The 22646-nt window shown below is 39.6% G+C and overlaps 1 protein-coding gene across 1 annotated transcript; it reads left to right on the top strand.

Moving 5' to 3' along the window:
* The first annotated feature begins 162 nt into the window (after positions 1 to 162).
* LOC135249538 (uncharacterized) lies at positions 163 to 5291 on the top strand. Its single transcript, XM_064325152.1, has 8 exons — positions 163 to 430; positions 763 to 874; positions 1139 to 1174; positions 1274 to 1341; positions 1722 to 1780; positions 2455 to 2498; positions 3205 to 3430; positions 5212 to 5291. Exons 1-8 carry the CDS (start codon positions 282 to 284, stop codon positions 5289 to 5291), a joined length of 774 nt encoding a protein of 257 aa, XP_064181222.1. The 5' UTR covers positions 163 to 281.
* Positions 5292 to 22646: the final 17355 nt, after the last annotated feature.

The following is a 22646-nucleotide window of genomic DNA, read 5'->3' as shown; positions in this document are numbered from 1 at the left end:
ATTATTTATTGGTTTTTATGTTCCCTTTGTCCAATTTAGATCAAGGAACTGTTAGAAAATCTGGCAAGCGCACAAAAACTAGCATCCTCTACCAAATCAAAAAATGAAGAGCTGAAGGTGAAAAGTTGATTTGGGCTTTTTGGCGCACATGCCAAGTTATCAATAATGCTGTATGAACATTGTTATCATGTGAGATGCCTGAAAAAATCAAAAGGTTCTCAAAACACAGCAACTAAGCGATTTCATATTTTAAAAAGGAGTCTTGCAAGTCCTTCCAGCAAATGGTGAAAGATTTGACCGAGGAGATGCTTGGGCTGAAGGCAAACACCATGCAGAAGGGTAGCATCCATCAGAATGAGATTGAGACCCTCCAGAAGAAGCTTGAGTCAATGACCATCAAGATGGAGGAGAAGGAGACCGCTTTACTGCAGTAAGTATCAAGCAAAAAGACCATGCACAGGATGGGCTTTGAGGTGACAGACGTAAAAATGATTTTGGTGTTTTAATAATGTTAGCTGCAGTGACATAGTATAAAGAAATCTCAGATTTTAGTGCTGCTGATGTTTCTGTGTGAAACTTCGACCACTAGCTATAACAGACAGCACCAACTGTTTGGAGGCATAGTCCAAATACATAAATTTGGTGGGAGTAACGTGTACTGCATTGTGCTATTTTAAGGAAATGTGATTCCTTAAAAATGAATTGTAGTGAAAAGTTGGAATTTGCGCTTTGCTGAATCTCTTGGACTCTTGTATGTCACAGGAAACTGGCTGAAGAAGAGGCCAGAACAGCCCAAGCAAATGGGAAATTCATAGAGTATAAAGACGACTTAATCAAAGTCACTAAAGAGCGCCAACATTTTCTGAAGAATGAGGTGAGCAAATTTACCCAGAACAAACAGCCGTATGATAGTGTAAAAACATTTGTTTCATATTTTCCAGTGTAATAGCAGTTTACTTAACTTTTTCACATGAAACAACTCATGATAATTAGGGATTTTCATGACCACAGTGCACATTAACCAAGTGCAGAAGTTTGTGTTTCCATATTCATCTCCATGGTTTATGTTCTGACTTACATTCAATCAATCAATCAATCAATCAAGAATGAATTAATCTGGTGAGTTCTCTCTTTTCAGATTAGACATTTTCAGGGCAGAGCACAGGATAATTTGGTAAGACATCCGGACACGATCACATTTTTATGAGCAGGTTATCTACTTCATGCATCTGACCATAGGCGGATGTTAATTCCTCTCTCTCTATGCCTCCAGATGGCTTATCGAGACGCTGAGAATCAGCTAGCCAGGAAAAGGAGAAAGACAGCTGACCTGCAAAGAAGGTGGGTTCAGTTGAGAATTCCACTGAAATTGGATAGTGACCAATACTGAGACAAATAACAAATGATTAAATCTGTTAATCAGAGGCTGAATACAATCAGTCAGATGGCAAGGGTGAATTCACTAGACTGGGTTCCAAATTGGTGAAAGTTCTTGTAGGGTAAAGATTAGGGACAGAAATCAGAAGGAACATAAAGAATCTGAGGCTGAAACACGCAATTTTGTTTCATGTAATTTAGCTCACTAACGAACAATTACCTAATGTTAACATGCGAAAAAAACCTTTACATCACAACATGGTTTTGATTCATGACTGAATCGATTTTTCCCCCATCCATAGTAAATACTGGGTTTTGCCTGAAATGCATTTGTTGGTTTTCAGGCTGGATGCACTGAATGAAAAGTTGGCTCAGTGTTCCCAGACATCTTATTGGGCACTAGGTGAGTTCTGAGCCCTGTTGAATAGTACACCCTGCTATGATACAGGATTCCATTGTGTGGTTGTGTCCCATGTACTGGGATACCCACAGAGCAGCAACAAACTGGGCTTAATGTCACCCAGGGAGGGTTTCAGTCGGCAGGATAATTCTGGTGTCATTGCAAGTGTTAGGATACAGAAAGTTTGTGCTGTAGGAGACAGACAGATTTGTGTATTCCAAAACCTCACGTGCATGTGAGAGTCCGCCATTGTTTTACAAAGACAACCAATAAGACACAGTGGTAGAAATTGCAGCCTATAGGGCAACTCTGTATAACAAACAACCAATCAGAGTTCATGCTGTATTCTGCGCACAAATTTGAATATATGTAAATGTAACTGTATAAACTCCACAAACTCTAACAGTTGAATGGAACATTTTTGTGTGAATCCCTGTTGCTGGCTTTCTGTATAATAAATGCTTCCTGATTTTTAAACACTAACTTCGGATCTGCTTCTACCTGGAACGACGGTCACTATTGTTCTTGGCAACATTTCTGGTTACCAACACAAGCATGCAAGTCATCAGGTGGTTGAAGTCTGTTACTGGTCTCAATTCTTTCCCGTATACTTTAATAAATTGTCATTTAAGATTTATTGTCTTCTCCCTGGTCATTTTATGATCTGTCCCTTCCAGATGCCACTGCTCAGGGAGGTGTTCAGTATAATTCAGAAAGATCGGTGAGTTTTTTAACACAGTATCTGTGAATATAACTGTGATTAATTCATATAATTCATCGTAATTTGTGGTGCATCACAATTGGAGGTGCAGTCATCATTTGAACCAACATATTTATTTGAATGGATTTGGATGTTATTATCTTGGTCTGGCACTAAATATCTGTGAAATGTTTGGTTTACAATTCTTAGTTGATTTATTTGATGAAAAACTAACATGAATTTCCCCTCCTTTTCCTATAATTGAAAGGCACCGCCGAAGGAGACAGCCAGCCTTCAGAGCCCGTAGAGGGAATCAGAAATATTTTTATTAAAATGATTAAGAAAGTGTATATTTGTTAGTGTGATTATCACTATCCTGCAGTAATAGGAGAGGAAAATGTACTTTAGGAGTAAAATATAATTTGGTTTAGGTAAAAATTGCAAATGTTTCTGGTTGTTAAGGATTCTGGTTTTAATACAAAGTGAATATTACTTTACAAACAAAAATTATTTTGAGAAAATTACATGAAAATCAAAACAAGGATAAGGTTTAAAATAAAAGGTATAAAAAACTAACATGCTTAAATGAATGAAGCTTGAGTAAACTGAAATACAATGTGAAGGCTCCTTTTAAACAATATATACTTTTTGAGAATGAGAGTGAGTGAAATGCACACTACTTATTAGTGCTAAAGTTGTATAAATTTTACTTGGCTTCTGTCTGTAGGAAAGGGCTGCAGCTCTTGGTCCCTGCAGAAGATATTATGCTAAGTCCGCTGCAAAAATGCTAGCATGGGAGCAGGGCACGCCCCCTGAACAGCCTACGCCCCTTGTAGCAGCTCTTCTACCACAAGTCAACAGGAAGCCAGCTAGACCAATAGCAGCCATTTCAGATGAGACAATTCAGGCCATAACAGTTGAGGTCTTTGTCAACCGACAAATTGAAAAGCTGTGTCAGTTTTGGTGTTTCATCAGCAGATACCCAGTCAAGGAAAGACATTTTTAAAAATACCCACAATCATGATCGTATTATATACAGTGAGCTCCATAATGTTTGGGACAGAGACATATGTTTTTCTGGATTTGTTTCTGTACTCAGTTTCCGAATTGCAATTAAACAATGCCCATGTTGCTAAAGTGCAACTTTTCAGCGTTTATTACAGGGGATTTTAATCCATTTTGGTTTCAACATGTAGAACTAACAGCCCTTTTAGCACCTGACTAATCAGAAAGCCTATGAAGTCATTTATCCCAAACATTATGGTGTCCTGAAATAGAGGGACTATGCATAAAAAGTGTAATTTCTACATGTTGAAACATGATTAAAAATCCAAAATTGTGGAGTACAAAGACTAATCATGAGAGAATGTGTCACAAACAGTATGAAGCTCACTGTGTGTGTGTGTATATATATATGTATATATATTTACAGTACAGGCCAAAAGTAATAGGCTACCTGTAGTATTAAAAAAAGGAATGCAGTTAATATATGTGCATTTATTGTATGACAAACCATTAGAGTATATGTATACACATTTTCTAATTTTACTTGCAATAACACAAAAAGATGAGTTTTACTTAAAAAATAATCCCAGACATGACTATAGCCACCTTTGGCTTCTAATACAATTGATCAGTATTGTTTTATTGGGTGGTGGAGGGGTGGGAGGGACGTGGAGGGGTAATGAAAGAGTGAAATGTTATCTACCATTAGTTTAGTGCAATTAAAATAGGCCCTAAAATTGCCATAAATATCAAAAATAAGGATCAGTTCTGTCAGTTGGCTTGATGTGAGTATTGTGGCAAAAAGGTTATTCCCAGTGAGAAATTGCAAAGCAGCTTAAGTTTTCCAGGTGCATTCTTCAGCACATACTCAGAAGGGTCCAGCTGATGGGCAGTAATGTTAACAGGAGAAGACCAGGAAGATCAAGAGTCACAAAACATAACTTCTGTTGTCTTGCGAAAGAAACCATCATGAAACTGCACCACAACTACAGGAAGTCAATGCAACTAAGAGTTAAACCAGTTTCCCCAATACAGAAAAATGGCGACTAATATCTGCTAGTCTAAAAGGATGTGTATCTGTGAAAGAGCCCTTTCTACGTGCTGTTAAGAATAAGAAAAGACTCTGGTGAATCAAGCACCATTAACACTAGACCAAGAAAGATTGTGAAAAGGCAGATAAATATCCTTTTTGACCTGCAGATTGTAGTTGCCATTTCACTGTAGTCAGAGAAACTGGTTTCTCTCTAGTTGCATGGAGTTCTTACTCTGGTGCAGTTTTATGATGGTTTATTTTGCTACACCACAAGATATTTGTGCAACTGGCACCTACTAATGATGAACAAACACAGAGCTCAGTTTACCCTGTCCAGAATATGGTTACCGGGACCCATCCCTGGAGCCAGGCTTGGGGGTGGTGTCCACAGGTGAGTGCCTGGTGCTTGGGCAGCCCACATATCTCTGCTGGGCCAAGCTCGAAAAGATTACGTGAGACAACCATGTGGGCCCACCACCCACAAGGTTCAGGGTAGGGATCGGGTACAATACCTGTCAAGAAGGGAGCAGGAACAGGATAGATCCAGGGTTTTGTTCCAGAGCCAACACTGTGTGTAGAGGTGAGTCCAACTATACCTAGTTGGCACCTCTCAGCCTCACACACCAGCTCCGCCTCCTTCCCCACCAGTGAGGTAACATTCCCTGTACCAAGAATCAGTTTTCGTCGTCTGGGCAGATGACACCCGGATCTACCCTGTTCCTGCCTCCTTCCTGATGGGCATTGCACCCGATCCCTACCCTGAACCTTGCGGGTAGTGGGCCCACACGGTTGTCCCATGTAATTTTTTTTGGGCTTGGCCTGGCTGAGGCACGTGGACTGCCCGGGCACTAGGTGATCGCCTCCGGACACCACCCCCAAGCCTGGCTCCAGGGATGGGTCCCGGTAACCCTATTCTGGACAGGGTAAACTGAGCTCTGTGTTTGTTTACAAATATCTTGTGGTGTAGCAAAATAAACCATCATAAAACTGCAGTACAGTATGTGAAGAACTTAATGCAACTAGAGAGAAACCAGTTTCTCTGACTACAGTGAAATAGCAACTACAACCTGCTGGTGAAAAAGGATGTTTATATGCCTTTTCACAATCTTTCTTGGTCCAGTGCATGGTGGTGCTTGAATCACAGGAGTCTTTTCTTCTTCTTAACAGCATGTAGAAAGGGCTCTTTCGCAGATACACATCCTTTTAGACTAGCAGATCAACATCGCCATTTCGCTGTAATGGGGAAACTGGTTCAACTCTATTTGCATTGAGTTCTTCTTGTAGTTGTGGTGCAGTTTAAGGATGCTTTCTTTTGCTAGACAACACTAATTATGTCTTGTGCCTCTTGATCTTTCTGGTCTTCTCCTGGACCCTTCAAAGTGTGTACTGAACACTGAACCTGGAAATCTTAAGCTTCTTTGCAATTGCTTGCTGGGAATAAACTTGCAACAATCTGCTTATTTGGCTCCACACATCTAAGCCTAACTCTGCCATATTTCTTGCAACCTTAGTGCCTATTTTACTTACACAAGCTAAAGGTTTTAGGCTATTGGTGATTTAAAAATAACAAGCTAAATAAGATTTCAGTCAATTTAACCAACACTCCATCTCTCTCCCACCCCTCCACCTTCCACATTGTAAAATAATTTGTTAACTGTAATCAAAGACAAAGAAGACTATTGAGGTCATGTCTTAATATTATTTCTAAATAAGTGTCATCTTTTTTGTGAAATTGTAGGTAGAAATAAAAACAAATGCTAGTACTTCGGTTTATTATTCAAAAAAGGTACATTCATTTAACTGAATTCTTCTCTACTGTACAATATATGTTTAAATATACTATTAAAAAGTCATTACAAGGTCACAGCAAATACACTAAGCATTTAAAGGATGGTTAGGTGTCTATTGGGAGCTTTATATCTTGTAATGTTCCCTCTACTTTGATTAAAATATTGAAAAAATGCTTACATTTCTGAACCTTTTAAAATGTATATAGCAAAATGTTTTCCCTAATAATGAGATCTCCATGGGCGATAATTGATCCGACCATATTTCATGTGTATAAGGCCATATGGTTCATTAGACATTATGTAAACTTTACATTTTCATTTTGCCTAAACATAACCAAATACATTTAAATGTAAATAAAACCAATAAATTAACCAATAAATGTGCGATGAACTAATACATGCCTATATCAAACCAATATACATCATAATTGAACCAATAGATGCATAAATTAAAAACCAATATATGTGCAAATGACTAACCAATACATGCCTATATTAATGCAATATGAAAGTGAAGCCAACCAATAAACATAACGAACAAAATAATGTCAAAATAGGAAACCAATATATGCGTGAATGACTAACAAATACATGCGTGTAGCAAACCAATATGAATGTGAAGCAAACCAGTATACATGAAAATCAAACCAAAAGATGTGTAAATAACAAACCAATATAAAAGCAACAATGACAAAACAATATTTGCACAAAACAAACCAATAAATGCATAAATAACAAACCAATATGCAAGTATCTACGTCAAACCAAAATATATGTAACAAACCAATATATGTGCTAATTATTAATTCATACATACGTATATCAAACCAATATGCATAAATGACAAACCAACAGATGCGTCAATGAAAAACATGTGGATATCAAACCAATATATATGCCAAGCAACCAAAACATTTGTACACAATATGGATTATTTTTTCCCTAAACGGCGTCCCATATTGTGTGGAAGTTTTTGTAATGTCTGATTAACCATATGGCCTTGCAAACTTGAACTGTTTTCAGGTCAACTCTCGGCCATGTTTTTGAAAATCTCATCATCAGGAAAAATTCCACCTGGTGCATGAAGACAAAAATAATGTACATTGAATTCCTAATTATTACTATTTTTTTTCTTGTAGATCATCAAAACCAAGGAGAAAAGCCAATATACGCAAGGAGCCCCCAGGACCGATTCTGAGAACCACTGGCTTAAATGCTCTTGTCGGTCTCTTAAATGCTAAAAACATGTTCCTTTCTAAATGCCAGTCTTACAATGACGGTAAATTTTGTTAAATTCTGTGTGTGTGATTTCATCGTGTGTTGTATGTTATCCAGCAAATAAACCTTAAGACTCTTCATTCGCTTTGTGACACTGAAAATTTTGCAGTGTTTATCCCAAAATTGGGATTATAGTAGCTTTGTCACACCCGTTAAGCATGGCCCAGGTAGACATTTACAGAATGTACACGAATGAAAAGCCGTCAAACACGTTTGACAGATTGAATATTTGCTGGTTAAGGTTAGCTAGCTAGTCAAATGGCTTGGTAGCTGAAGTTGCAAACTGTTTCAGCATAGGCTACTGGACTACCAAATATAGCAAATAAGCGTTAGCTGATTATGCTTTCTGCTAACTATGTAGTTATGTAGTCTAAAGGAAATAGTAAAAATGACTTGGCTACCAAAAAAACTTCAGAGGAGGATTACTTTATGGTCGTCTAGTGCAGCTGTAAATAGCACACGCCATAATGAAATCACTACGAAATGGGATGCCTGCATTTTCTGACTTCGCACAGGTGGACCGTGGACAATGAGTCGGAGCCGCAATGTCAAGGCCAAGAGGCGCCACCTCCCACCCCAGTGACCACAGACTGTAGCCCCTACTGTAGCTTAGTCCTCCGCAGTAATCAGGAAGTGACACAAACTGTACCTCATTGGTCCACAACAAATATTATAACAGTGCCCAAATGACACAATAAATCATTAAATCGACCCATGGACAGTCATAAGACGAATAAAATAAACCTATTGTGACTATTTGTTCTTGTGAGAAAAAATTATTGACTTTATTTTGACCGCATTTGTACCTTAGACTTACATGGTAACCGGATATGAAAACACCTATACTGGAGCCAACCGTAGTGGCGCTAGTGAGCAACCAGGAACAACAAGAACAGGAAATGAGCTTCAAAAATGAAGTCTGGTTTTGGCTGCTTGGTTTGGAAGCGGGCGCGGTAGGTAATTTCATTAACATGTAATTTCATCTACGCAACATTTTAAAGAGGGATGAATAAACAGCCCCCACGAACGCCGGCTATTATTAATGGCAACTTTGATTACTTGAGTAAAATCAGCAGGTTGCTGGTCAGCAGCTAAACTAGGATTGAATATTTCCCACATACATAACGTTTTATTCAGCGGCAACTGATGAGCTGAAAATTGGTGGGCCGCAAAACTTTCCTTTAAACTAATGATTGATCTCAACCTGTTTTCATTAGTAATTTTTCCTTTATTATCAAGCGTGCAAACGATCGGACTAATCAAACGGCAAGTAGCCTAACACACATTGTCTTCATACCGTGTTAGGGGGATTAAATAATAAATTCAATTTAAAAAAACAAAATACACCAGTCTGTTATCTACCGTGTTAGCGTTCAGAATAAGCAGCAAAAACAAAACCTGCAGTTCAGTTTTGTTTACAATCTACGCATTGCAGATATTTGCCATGAATTCGAGTACGGAGAAAGAAGTCCATGTATCCACAAAAAATGTTGATTAAAAATGTGTACAATTTCGTACTGCAAATGAAAATAAATGTAGGCTATAAGGCCTAGGCTACTTGCTAAAACTGCCTATTTTGGGAGAGCTGGCTATATATGATAGTATTGCTACTGAGTAGCCTATTTTGTGGATTAATTGCATTGATACTCAAGGAAAATCAGGGGAATATTCCGCCACTGCTTAGTGATTAAAACAGATTTTTCTAAATCGCATTTATTTAATCTGCCTAACACAAAGCAAAGAAGCTGTGTGTCACTTTCCAATTGATTAGTCAGATCATTTGCATGCTTGTTAATAACTGAAAATTAATTAAAACCGTTTAAGATCAATGGTTAGTTTAAAGGAAAGTTTTGCACATCACCAATTTTCAGCTCACCAGTCGCTGCTGGTTTTTATTTTGTTTCAATTTGACAGTTTAAGAAAGATGGATAAAGGAGGAAGAAAGGGTGGACAAAAGAGGAGGATGACCGATTATTTTCATGGGTAAAAAAAATTCTCAGCATTAATGACACTCAATAAGCTTGAAATATTTCATGTAAAAGCTTGCATCAATTGTATACATTCTTTTTAAAACATTGTTTTCCTTAATTACAAGTATGTGCACAATACATTAAAGATACAACTATTTTGAGCTGAGACATTCATTGGTTTGTGCATTTTTTCACCCATCTCCCACCGGATCTCAGGGTCCACCCACCTCCCAAATCCCAATTTAACCCCTGGGTGTGTGAGTGACTGGTGAGTGAATGGTGAGTGTGATACATTTTGCAATAGATTGGTGTATTCCTGCCTCTCGCCCAATGTACACTGGGATAGGCTCCAGCAACAACCACCAGGCGTCTGCTTCAGAAGGTCTTCCTAGCATCATTGGCATCATTACTATAGTTCAATTAGCAATTAAAGCAGCTTTATGAATTTAAATTTTACAAGTTTATGTAAGACCATGTACCACAAAAAGTGTGCACATATATATGGGAAATTTGACTATGCATTTCAGAATTATTTTATTGCACATGTGAAGTCATTTTTATGTGTAGTTTTACATTTTAAGTGTTTTTAAGAGTAAGTGATAAAAGACAACTTGGGCTTAAACCTGTTTGAGGATTAGGATCTGTCATCAGTGTCCAAAATATTTATTTAACCTGATGAGAAAAATGTCATAACAGATCATAGACCCATTTGGGTTCCTGTTGAATACACATACACATTGTTTTAAGTCAATTTGATTGTCTTAGATCAGAGGCTGCAAATACTTATGATAATGTGAGGGTGAAGTCTACTGAACTTTTAAGTTTCACCTTTGAAGGGGTGTTTTTTCTGAAAACTTCATTAATAGGTTAAAGAACAAGTACGAAACCGTGCAGACCCACAGCGCAGCTGTACAAAGTGTCATGAGTAAAACTTGGCTAACTATATAGCTAGCTAGCTATGGCCTGTCCTCACCTATGTAACGTTATTTGTTGTCCTCCGTGTGTCCATACATCTGTATCGGTAGTACGCACTACGTTAACCTACTACTAAGTAGGTAGTAGGTTACTACTAAGTAGGTTAACTAAAGTAGGCGAAATGCTAACATGTTAGGGTTAGCTAAAGTAGCGTTAGGCGATAAAGCTGTGCTTAAAAATGTTGTGCCGTTCGAAGTGGTGATTTTGGGAGATGCACCTGCGCATGCGTCCTACTAAACGAAGCACCACCTGCGCATGCGTCTCACCAAACGTCCCTCTCAGGTCGTCCATGAGTGAGTGAGTGACCACAATTTGCCATGCATAGCCCACGGCGGCAGTTCCTGCGCGCCATGGGAAAAACAAAAGTAAGTGGAGAGGAGTAAACTATTTCAAGCTGTTATGTATTCAGTTATGAGTGTTCAGCATTCAACTAAATAAATTGTTTAAGTTGTGTCAGACGTGTGTTTATATTGTGTTAATCCAACTTAAAAGGTTTAAGGCAATCAGTTTCCTCAAATGAAGTGAGTAGCTACAACAAAGTTTTAAGTTGTCACAACTAGAATGTAATAATTTGCTTTAGTGGAAGAAAACTGAGTAAATGAAACTTAAGTGTTAACATTTGTGTAAAGAAGTTCCATTTAAGTTAGTCTTAATTACTTAATTCAGATAAATTCTATTAACACATATTTAATACGTTTGGAGAAATGCTACATATGAGTGTAAAATACTTCTTTAAGTTCAATGAACTGAATGGAATTGGTACTATTAACTTTATTTACCCAAGTTACCTTAACAATAAATACTTTAGTTACTTGTACGCAAATCAAAGAGTTTTTCATGGTTAAATTGTTTGAGTTAATAAACTTAAATGGTTTAAGGCAATCGGTTTCCTCAAACAGTTTGAGTTGAACTAACTCATCGGGTTTTACAGTGCAGTGTATGTACTCACTGATGTGACGGCCATCCAACGAGCCTTCATTGAGAAAATTATCAGTAAGGTCCTTCAAAAATTTAACAGACAATGAACGGTCCGATTACCCATCCCTATGTTCATTCGTTCTTGTGACACTGTAGGAACAGGCATGAAAAACCTCCCCAATTTAGCCCACCTCCCCTCCTCCCAAGATACAACAACAAACATTAGTTTCCCCAATTTAGCTGCTAACCTGCAGAGTCAATCAAGAAAAACTGAGACGCCATATGTTTTACTTGGATCCTACCCAGTAAGAGAAAAAGATTCCTAAGAGTCACTTAGTGCAGTTCAAAATATATAGTAAAGTGGCGATAAAAATAAACTTATGGTCACTGATGCAGTGTCGAGTGCCCCAGGGATCCATCAACTCTGTTGTGGATGTTGGTCGAGTGTTGTCGCCCGGTTTCTTAGGACGGTGTGCTGTGGGACTGACGTTCAGAGTATTGAGTAAGGCCGTAGCTTCAGCCGGGGATTTTAAGAGATGATGATCCAGCCCATTAATTACTTTTAGCACAGCAGGGTATAATAAGAAGATTTGTAAACTGCGTGCTCTTGCCGTTGCAATAAAGGGAGAAAAATACTTATGTCGACGAGCCGTGAAGATACTAAAATCGGGGAAAAATGTGTCATGTTGGTTTCAAAGACTATGCAGTGAGGCAACACCCCCTCATTCGCAGGTTTATGAAGGGGGCTCGCCATTCTCTGCCTGTCGCTAAAAAGCACATCCCTTCTTGGGATTTATCACTGGTGCTGGAGGCTCTGTCTCTATAGATATTCGAGCCTATAAATGCTGCTCGCTCTAGCTTCAGCCAAGCGAGTCAGTGACCTCCATGTGCTCTCAGTGCATCCCTCGTGTGCAATGTTCTCCCCTAATATGGATACGGTTTCTCTTAAGCCCAATCCAGCCTTCATGCCTAAAAGCTTCCCAGCTTTCATGTGCGGTGTTGGAGCTTGCTGCTTTTCACCCACTGCTTTACTCCTCTCAAGAGGATCAAAGGCTGCATATGCTATGTCCTGTGCATGTTCTCCACAGGTATATGACAAGGACTAAGGCTTTCAGAAAGAGCGACCAGCCTTTTGTCACCTGGGGCCCGCCCTGCAAAGGGAAAGCCATCTCTAAGCAGCGGCTGTCTCATTGGCTTGTGGAAGCTATTGCTATAGCATATGACTCAAAGGGGATAACATCCCCCTCGGGCCTGAGGGCTCATTCTATGAGGGGGCATGGCTGCATCGTGGGCCCTATTCCGTGGAGTCTCCTTGCAGGAGATTTGTTCAGCTGCAGGCTGGGCTTCTCCACATAACTTTGCTAGGTTCTACCGCCTGGACGTCACCAGGACTCCGGTAGCCCACGCAGTTCTGGGAGTGAGCTCTGTGTGAAGCTCATGCATCTCACCTGCTTTGTGTTTAGTACTTCCTTACATGGGATGTGCCAGACACGTCCTCCCCTCAAGGGGGGAGGCTGCCCTTACTGGCCTGACAGTTTCTTAGCTGTGAGCATAGGGCAATCTGGGAGTTGTCCATATCTCCCCATAGGTGGATCTCGAAACGAGATGATGAGAGGAAACTTTAGGTTACTATCGTAACCCCTTTTCTCTGAAACACTGAGTGGAGAGATCCACCAAGACTGCCCTGCTTGCCGCGCACGAGAAGCGAACATGTTCACTGATGAGTAGTAGCGCTGCAGCGTCCTATATGCTCTTACAGGAGGGCGGTGCCTCCTGTAGCACTGGACATGCTGTCTGTCAGAGCCAGACTTGGTGCAACTGGATGCTTCTGAGGAGTTGTGACCGGATGTCATTGCGCATAGGTGGATCTCTCCACTCAATGTTTCAGAGAACCGGGGTTACAATAGTAACCTAAAGTTTTTTAACGTCTGTGAAAAGCTGGTGTTAACTTCTTTCTGCCACAAGATCAGAATGGCCATTCTTAAGAAGAGACACTGTCAACATGAAAGAGTAGTGCGAGTCCCATATATGTAACAGTTTTCGGATTTGGCTCATTTAGGCCTCTTCAGAAAATAGCACTATAAAATTAGACTCCAAACAGCTTTGACATGTCAGTTGTCATTAGTCGTTTCAATTACATTCGTAACCTATTTGAGTCAGATACAATTAAAACCGAGGTATGCAGTCCGATGTTACATTCATACCACCTAGTCCGTATGATTGTACTGGGTGTGGAATTGAAACAGTAAGGGGAAAAACGAGCTAGAATGTACATATGCAGGTTTTTTCAACACATTCTAATGTTAATCCAGTAAAACACATTTCCATTGGTAACCTGCGACCAGCAACATCCTAAGATTATGAAGCATGAGGCTTTATTCATGAAAAAAGACTAGGTAAAAAACGAACGCATGAGCAACTTCGTAATTTACAGTGAAGTGAGTTGTTGTAACATCCAAGATGATGTGAAAAGCTGCCCTTTCCATATCATTCCACCCTGTGCTTCACACTGCTCTGACTTGGGATTACACATGGTGATTTTAGGCTTGTGTATGGCTGCTCAGCCATGGAAAACCATTTCATAAAGCTCTTCATCGTTGTTTCCAGAGGTAGTTTGGAACTCTGTAGTGAGTGTTACAACCGAAGACAGATGCTTTTTATGTGCTACACTCTTCAGAAATCTGGCGATCCTGTCCTGTGTGCTTGCGTGTCCTTACGCATCATGGCTGAGCTGTTGTTGCTCCTATACTTTTCCACTGTGCAATAACAGCCCTTACATTTCCCTGGGGCAGCTTTAGTGGGGTGGAAATTTGACAAATTGACTTGTTGGAAAGGTGGTGACCTATAACAGTGGCATGTTGAAAGTCACTGAAGAGTTCAGTCTGATCCATTCTACTGCTAATGTCAATGGAGATTGCATAGCTGAATGCTTGATTTTATGCACCAGTTAACGAGTCTGGCGTAAATAGGCAAAACCACTATTTAAAATCGGTGTCCACATACTTTTGGAAATGTAGTGTGTGTGTATATATATATATATATATATATATATACACACACACACGCTTGTTCCTGGTTTTGGTTATTCACTTTGTTGTACGTTGCTCTGGATTTTTGTCATTTTGTGCAGACTTTATTCTGAATTGCTGGGATGAAGGTTTGGCAGAAGTTCATAAGACGACAAGTGCTGCACAGTCTCAACACAATGGTAGCTTGGGACATGTTCAAACAGGACTATAGCGCTTGAGTCCAGCCTCAAGGCCAAATTTCTAGTTTCACACTTGTTTTCACTTGTCCCAGAGTGATGCACGCTTTGCCTCAAACTTGTCTGAGTCTCGGACACTTTCAAATTCTGACTCAATTTTTTTTTTTTAATTACACAAACAATTAGTTGCTTACAGTCTATAAAGTACACTCAGTGTGATACTCAATGCGATGATTGAAGGCCAGCATCATATGAAAATGTTTCAAGGTGGGAAGCATACAGTAGCAACTGGTCATTTTCAAAGTTTCTGTGACACCCTCAATAAATGGCAAAAGTCCCAAGTAAGTTACTAGCTGAAATGAAATCTTTTAAGTTATTGTTTGTGAAATCACCATCGATGACACTGACAATGATGCCAAGTGACCCATGCGTATAGTTACTGTGTAAATGTGTACTGTGTAAAACCCTTCAAATCATTTTCCAATAGCTTGGGACTTTAAAGCTATAAGTGTCCAGCAGAAATATTGACCTGGTCATTGGTCTCAATTCTGAGCCCCTAACTTCTAAAAACGGTCATAAATGAGCAGGTAAAACCATCCAGTCAGAGCTAATCAACTTATTTAAGGATGTATTTAAATTTAGCCTCCAAGTTCTGGCCAAATTTGAATCCTTTTAGTTTATTTTTATCTGGTTACAGGTGTCTTGCAGTTGTAATAGGCCTACATTAGGAATCTAATGTTCGAGCAAAGGAAAGAGGTGAGCACAGTCAGTGTGAGGCAAATTAGAGTTCAGTGTGAGGAAAAAATAGCTGGCCTCAAACTTTGGTCTACAACCATAGCTAAAACTGATGTAAAAAAAGAAGTCAGTTTCTATAGTAATATCTTGCTGGATGCCATCATGTGCTCGGTCTACATCTACACACATCAAGTAGGCAGCTTGTGAAACAACAAGTGATCATCACAGCCCCTTACTAAAAATATTTTATACACATTACTACTGAGATATTTAAATCTACAAGGCCTCTTTAAATTAAAAAAAGGGTATAACTTAGAGAACCCATCGATAGACAACACAGCATATGATGCATTCAAACCAAAATGTGCCTATATTGGCTTCATTATTTGGTCTCGACTCTTCTCGATTAGTCTCTATTGGACCTGGTCTAGATCTTGACTTGGGTGACCCTGACTGCAGCCCTGGTTCAAGAGGGCTTTGGTTCTCTCTCATGTCAGGCTATTTTCTCTGATGGTTAAAGTGTGTCTTAGAAAACTGATGGAAGTTCTTGGTTGGGTTTGCTTTCAAACCTCCTTACTGCAGAGCTTCCACCATAGCCTGCAAAGCTTGAGCATGGCGCTTGCAATCTAGTCTGGTTAACAAGAGAGCATCCACCTATTGGATACATATGGACCGAGCCATTTCAGATCTCTATGAAGGGGCTCAAAGACCCATCAAAGTGTGTCGTGAAAATGGTAGGCGAGTTGTAGAAACCTTCAGGACGTGCATCTCCAACCCAACGGCGGTTAGTCCATTCTAACTTCCACTTCACTCATTAGCTCTCTGGTGTGTGTCAACTTATTATACCAGTCACCCACCTCAAATTATGTCTAGCTTTACATCCATCATCGTCTTCGATGTGACACACCCTACAATGCTTTGGAAGAAGACTGATGGGGGGGGACTGTGTAGCCTGATGAGACTAAAACTGTATTTATTTCAAGTAGCAAATATCAAGGCCTTGTACATTATGTAAAAAAGAAAGAAGATAATATAAACATTTGCTTTCTGGAGGAATATTCTTTCTTTAAGTATTGACCAGCAGTTTCATACATTCATTTAAATGCCTTGCATTAGCCTATTTTTGTTTGTGACACAAACTTTGAATGATGTGCATACATGGATGCAAACACACATTCTAGCTGAAAGGAACACATGGATAAAGAATTTTTTCATTATCATGAATGAGAAATAAATGAAAGTGTATTTCATATTTTTAAATGGAAGCATTTTCAATGGGCTATTGTACACGACAAGCCTACTAATTGTTTTTATGTCGGTAGAGGATATATAGGACTAGGTAACATGAAAAGGTAAAAATGTGGCGTTGCAGTGTATAGCCATGCCTAGTTAAAAAGTATTGAACAGTAGAAACGGTAGAGCGGTGTATTTGATATTGTCACTTTTTAAGGAAATGGATATACATGCCGTGAAGAAGTCATTATCTTGCGTCAGTTTCTATGCTACCACTAACGTTAAGTGCAACTCTGATTACTGAGATTAATTCGACAGCCAAATGTACTATTTTAGTTAGTCTGTAGTCTTGTTAGCAAGGTAGTTAACGTTAAACTTGGCCAAAATGCTACACGCATAACTGTGTAAAGTGTGGGTATATTTTATTTGCAGTTGTATGAATACAGAATACAAATGCCCTTCCTTCAAAGATTATACAGATGCAAAAGCAGTAATTTGAATGTTTGACTTGTAGTTAGCAAACAAGGCACTGTAATGAGTGAAAGGTTGTCCTGAGTCCGAGGGGGCATTTGAACCAAGCGGCCAAAACCAGACTTCGTTTTTGAAGCTCATTTCCTGGTGTTGTAGTTCCTGGTTGCTCACTAGCGCCACTACGGATGGCTCCAGTATAGGTGTTTTCATATCCGGTTTCCTTGTAAGTCTACGGTACAAATGCGATCAAAATACAAAGTCAATAATTTTTTCTCAAAAGAACAAATAGTCATAATAGGTGTATTTTATTGGTCTTATGACTGTCCATGGGTCGATTTCATGATTTATTGCGTCATTTGGGCACAGTGCCAATATTTGTTCTGGACCAATGAGGTACAGCTTGCGTCACTTCCGGATTACTGCGAAGGACTCAGCTACAGTAGGGGCTACAGTCTATGGTCACTGGGGTGGGCGGTGGCGCTTCTTGGCCTTGCCATTGCGGCTCCGGCTACGGTCCGCCTGTGCTAAGTCTGAAAATGCAGGCATCCCATTTCGTGGTGATTTCATTATGGCGTGTGCTATTTACAGCTGCTCTAGACGACCATAAAATAATCCTCCTCTTAAGTTTTTCGGTATCCGAGTCATTTTTACTATTTCCTTTAGCCTACTTAACCAAATAATTACTTGGCAGAAAGCGTAATCAGCTTGCTATATTTGGTAGTCCAGTAGTAGCCTGTGCTAAAACAGTTCGCAACTTCGGCTACCAAGCCATTTGACTAGCTAGCTAACCTTAACCGGCAAACATTCAATCTGTCAAACGTGTATGGCGGCTTGTCAGTCGTGTACATTCCGTAAATGTCTAGCTCACTGGCAAGCTGATATGCTAGCTAAGCATATTCGTTTTGCTGAGAAACATAAATTGAAGATAACTGAACATAGCCTAATTGTATTTTTAATGTCATACATAACGTGATTACATGACACAGTACAGTCACGGATGGAAATTAAACCCCGTAAACATAACGGCAGACAGTCAGCTAGCCTCGTTCAGGTTGAGGGGCTTTTCCGCACCGGACTGTCAATCACATTATAAAAATCACAAGACCGCTTCACTCTATGGTTTTGGCTCCAAATCGAGAACATGGCCGCGCCCGCCATTGAGCTTCAAAACTTGTTTTACAGACCCACGGAGAGGCAATGGGTGACGTCACAATAGCTTTGTCCATATTTTTTACAGTCTCTGATTTGAACCCTGCGTGTCAACTCATGTAAAATTATTGAAGGCAGACGTGCTACCCAGTGAACTACTTTATCGACCCTTTCAACGGTAACCACATAAACGTTACTGCGCATGTGCGTTGTTCTGGCCCTAACTTAACTTCCGGCAGACTTCCGCAAACAATCAATAGCAACAGAGTCCCTCTAGACTATTTCTGATAACAAGCAAAATAAATAACAAGTAAATTGCGTTAGCTAGCTAGTTAAAACTATGTCTAACCAGTATTATTTGGGCTTACCAGTCGAAGAAAAGAACCGTTACTTGGCCAAACTCAAATGCGATAACGTTACACTACCAGAAAAACATGACAGAAACAGATAGTGTTGACAGTATTGCACCTTGCTGAGCATCATACATTCCCTGCATAATCCATAACTATTCTGGTCACATGCACATTCCTGTGTAAAAAGTGCACTCCTTCTATGACGTTGCTTAAAAACTATGATTATATGAGACACAAACTGGGGCTAGTGGGCAGCATGTGTAGCCAATGCAATTACTGTAGGTTATTTAGTATAGCATGCATTGATGGAAAAACATCATGGCTCTAGTTTGGGTCATCTTGCTAGGTTACCACGACAAAAATGATCAGGCAATGTAACGCTGTCAAGTCACTGGAAACAGGTATCATGACGTTCAAAAAGTAGCTAAAGCGTATCTACTAGCATTGATCTAACGTTACTGCGTATAATGTATACAATGTTAGCTACGTTTAGCTAGCTAGCTAGCTACAATCAATTTAGTTAGCTAATTGTTCATAACTATTGAAGGCTTGTTACTGGTCAGCTAGCTAGCTATCGCTTATCATGAGTTTGCCTGAAACAAAGTCAGTAGAGTGAGAGCACCTATTCGACCACCTTCGTTTGACAAACAGGAAAACATAAACTGATTTGCAACTATATATTAAATAGGCGAAATATCGGTAACAACCTGTACCTAGTTATGTAGAAAAATGTCCTTGTTATCCTCCCGTGGTTATTTTTCCAGTACTTTCACGATTTTTTTCTGTGCCAGCAAATAAGTCAGAGGTGGTCCAGTGCTAGCTTTTGGTTGCTAAGGGGACGTGTATCGACCACCCCATATAAATGAATAGAACTTCATAAATAAATTTGCTAGCATACTGTATGTGTCCTTCCTATCTTGCGTATTTGAGGTTAATATGAGCAAGGGTGATCGCTATCAGCACGTCCAGGAATCCGTACATATTCAGTTGTAACTCAAGTCGCAGGACGCAACGTCTGCGCCATTGGCTTTAATGGGATAATTACACGCGTGTTGCTTGTCTTAAAGTTGATATAGTAAATAAGGCTGTATTAGTATTACTAAATGTGTATGTATGAAGTTGATTTAAAAAAAAATATAGTTAATGTGTATTTTTACAGGACTTACATTTTAATAGGTATATATACGATGTCCACGGTTATTTCTCAAAAATACGAAGTAACAATGGGCAAGAACCAGCTATAATAATCGCAGGGATTCAAGCAATTCGTTTCACAATTCCCTAGTTGGGGTTACAAAGTTAAATTATGCATTTTTACAAATTTTCGAAATTGCATTTGTTCCAGGTTGCACCCCGCAGCACAACGACTTAAGCCCAACGTCAGTCTGCTCATCAGTTTAACTTTCACTCCGTTTGTAATCGGTGCCATATTAGCCAGTAAACACGAACCCAATAATAAACAAACACAGAGCGGAAGTTAATTTAGGGCCAAGCGCATAACCTTGGCAACGTGCGTGCGTCAGATGAAAGCGTCTATACAGACTGTCCTTCGACTGGTTAGCAAGGTGGCTAACATTAAACTCGGCCAAAATACCAAACGCGGAACTATGTAAAGTGTGGATACACTTTATTTGGAGTTGTATAAATACGGAAATATAATTGACTGTCCCAAAAAGATTATACAGATGCAAAAGCAAGAGTTTAAATGTTGTATTTTTAGTTACCCAGCAAGGCAATGTAATGGACCAAGAGGGCGGCTCGAACCTGCGCTGTGACACATGCAAAAGTTTTGCAGGCAGCAGTGCTACCCACAGTACCACTAGGGAAGGAGACGGAGGACCAGCAGAATTCAGCGGTTTTAAACAAGTGCAGTTCTATATATATGTCATTTCGCATGTACAGCCGATGAGTCGTTAGCAAGGTAGCGGACAGTAAACTCTGTGAAAATGCCGAAAGCGGAACTGTCTGAAGTTTGGGTGTATTTTATTTTAGTGCTTTTTAATTTCAGTCAGTATCTTGTGCCAGCTTGTATAGGACCGGTAACGTTACCTACCGGACCAGTGTAATGCTGATTGTAGAGTTAAATTTGACAGCCATCTGTACTGTTACAGTCGTTGTGTCGTGTCATTAGCAAGGTAGCTAACGTTATACACGATGAAAATGCCGAAAGCGGAACTGTCTAAAGTGTGGATGTATTTTATTTGGTTTTCTGAAATATGAATGAGTTTCCCGGAATGATTTTACAGATGCAGAAGCAATAACTGAAATGTAGTATTTTTAGTTAGGCAGCAAGCCAGTGTGATGAGTTAGAGATTTGCTACAGTCGGAAAGGGATTTGAACCAGTGTAAAAACCTGGGGGGATTTAGTCCATCAGGCATGTAAAAAGTTCTAAAAGGCGAAGGCAATACCCAGTGAGTAACAAGGGAAGTAGATGTCAGAGTTTGCGAAGTTGCACTGTTTGAAACGTGTGCACTTGTATATTTGTATATATGTTCGTTTTGGTTGATGTACCTAAAATGACCAATGGGGAGACCTTCTATGTGGGCTAGGAGCATTTGTGGGAAAAAAAAGAAGAAAACACAAAATCCCCTTAGTTTGGGGCTTTGTGTGGACGTGTGAAGTTATTTACAAATTATGTCTGTTGAAATGGGGTCAGAATGTAAAGAAATTAATGTTTTTAAAGGCTGAGAGTCTGTGGTTATTTCAGTGGGGAATCCTGAAAAGTGCCAAACTCTCGGTGTTGTATAGGCATGAGGCTTGCCCCACCAAGGCATAACTTGGCTGGATGGCATACCTGCCATCCCAATGTGGTCAAAAAGATGTCACAAATGACCCTTATTGTTGAGATGTCATCTCAGAATTTCACTTGTCACATTACCACTAGGTTGGTTATGATGCTGTCATTAAACTATTTCTCCACCTATATGTAGGTGAGGAGGGGTGGTGTGGTTAGGGTGCAATTGCAGACAGAGAGGGAGCAGTGAGACTAGGGCCCGGGAATGAGATGCACGCAGGAGCGACATGACGTCTAATCTCCTTACCTACATTGTGTGTAACCAGCACACAATAAAACATGTGCGTCCCAGAACTATGGATTTTGTGGTTTATGGGAAGGACTACAGAACTCGTTACAGTAGGCTACCCTTACCTGCAGGACATTGATTGAATGATTGATCTCTGAAAAACTAGGAAAAATGCCTAGCTGATAAACCCAATAGATGTCAGATCATGAATTCAACGTTGCTTGAGTGGGAAAGTAGGGAAGCATTTATTTTGCAATAATGAATTTATAATTTTGTTACAGTAGAAGTGTGTGTGGACACTTCTGCAACACACATATTTCTCTTTTTCATAATTGCCTCCCATCAAGTAGTCTGGGGTTGGCTATGCATGACTACAATTCCATGATAACCGCATTACCAGTGGGGAATTTAAAAAATGCATTTAACTAGGTAGAACAAAAAAAATCACTAAGCATTTGCACCGATCCACATCAAATCTAAATCCACCCATATATTTATACAGCACAAATACACAGAAAAACATAATAAAAGGAATAAAACTGCAACCATGTTGCAAATGTAATTTAATAAATTTGTGCCAACATAAACCAAAACTCAATGCTAAAAATTGTCCAGTAGACTGGAGCAAGATTTTTTATATTTTCAAAATGGGGCCAATTCAGGAGAGCACAGAATTTCGTTCTCATTCTAGTTAACAAGCTGAGCAATGCAGTCATTACGTTAGAGGAATTAAAATCAAAACGGGTGCAGCAAACAACAGGTGCCTCATGGGTAATTGTGCAATGGCATGGATGTCATGACTGAAACCCTTCCTCCCTCAGCCATTTACGAGTCAGTTTTCAGTGTTTTATGAGGCATGTGAGCTCAAATGTGCATTTTTAACAGTATTATAATTGCCCTACTTAATTTTCTGAGTGAAAACAGTAATTAGCATAACTGGGCATGGGTTACGCTGGGTTAGATGCTCCAGTTCAAATATTGCACAATATTGCAAAGATGACAGCCCTCAGCCTTCTCTTGAGTTCGGGAG

The sequence above is a fragment of the Anguilla rostrata genome, chromosome 2 (assembly GCF_018555375.3).
Source record: "Anguilla rostrata isolate EN2019 chromosome 2, ASM1855537v3, whole genome shotgun sequence".
Taxonomy (NCBI): Eukaryota; Metazoa; Chordata; class Actinopteri; order Anguilliformes; family Anguillidae; genus Anguilla; species Anguilla rostrata.
Note: the sequence above shows the minus strand (reverse complement) of the source record. Positions and strands in the feature narration are given on the sequence as shown.

Coding starts and splice junctions, on each gene's coding strand:
- LOC135249538 (XM_064325152.1), top strand. CDS start 282: ATGGTGAAAGATTTGACCGAGGAGATGCTTGGGCTGAAGGCAAACACC. Junction 1,781..2,454: donor GACATCTTATTGGGCACTAG/GTGAGTTCTGAG, acceptor TGTCCCTTCCAG/ATGCCACTGCTCAGGGAGGT. Junction 2,499..3,204: donor AGTATAATTCAGAAAGATCG/GTGAGTTTTTTA, acceptor TTCTGTCTGTAG/GAAAGGGCTGCAGCTCTTGG.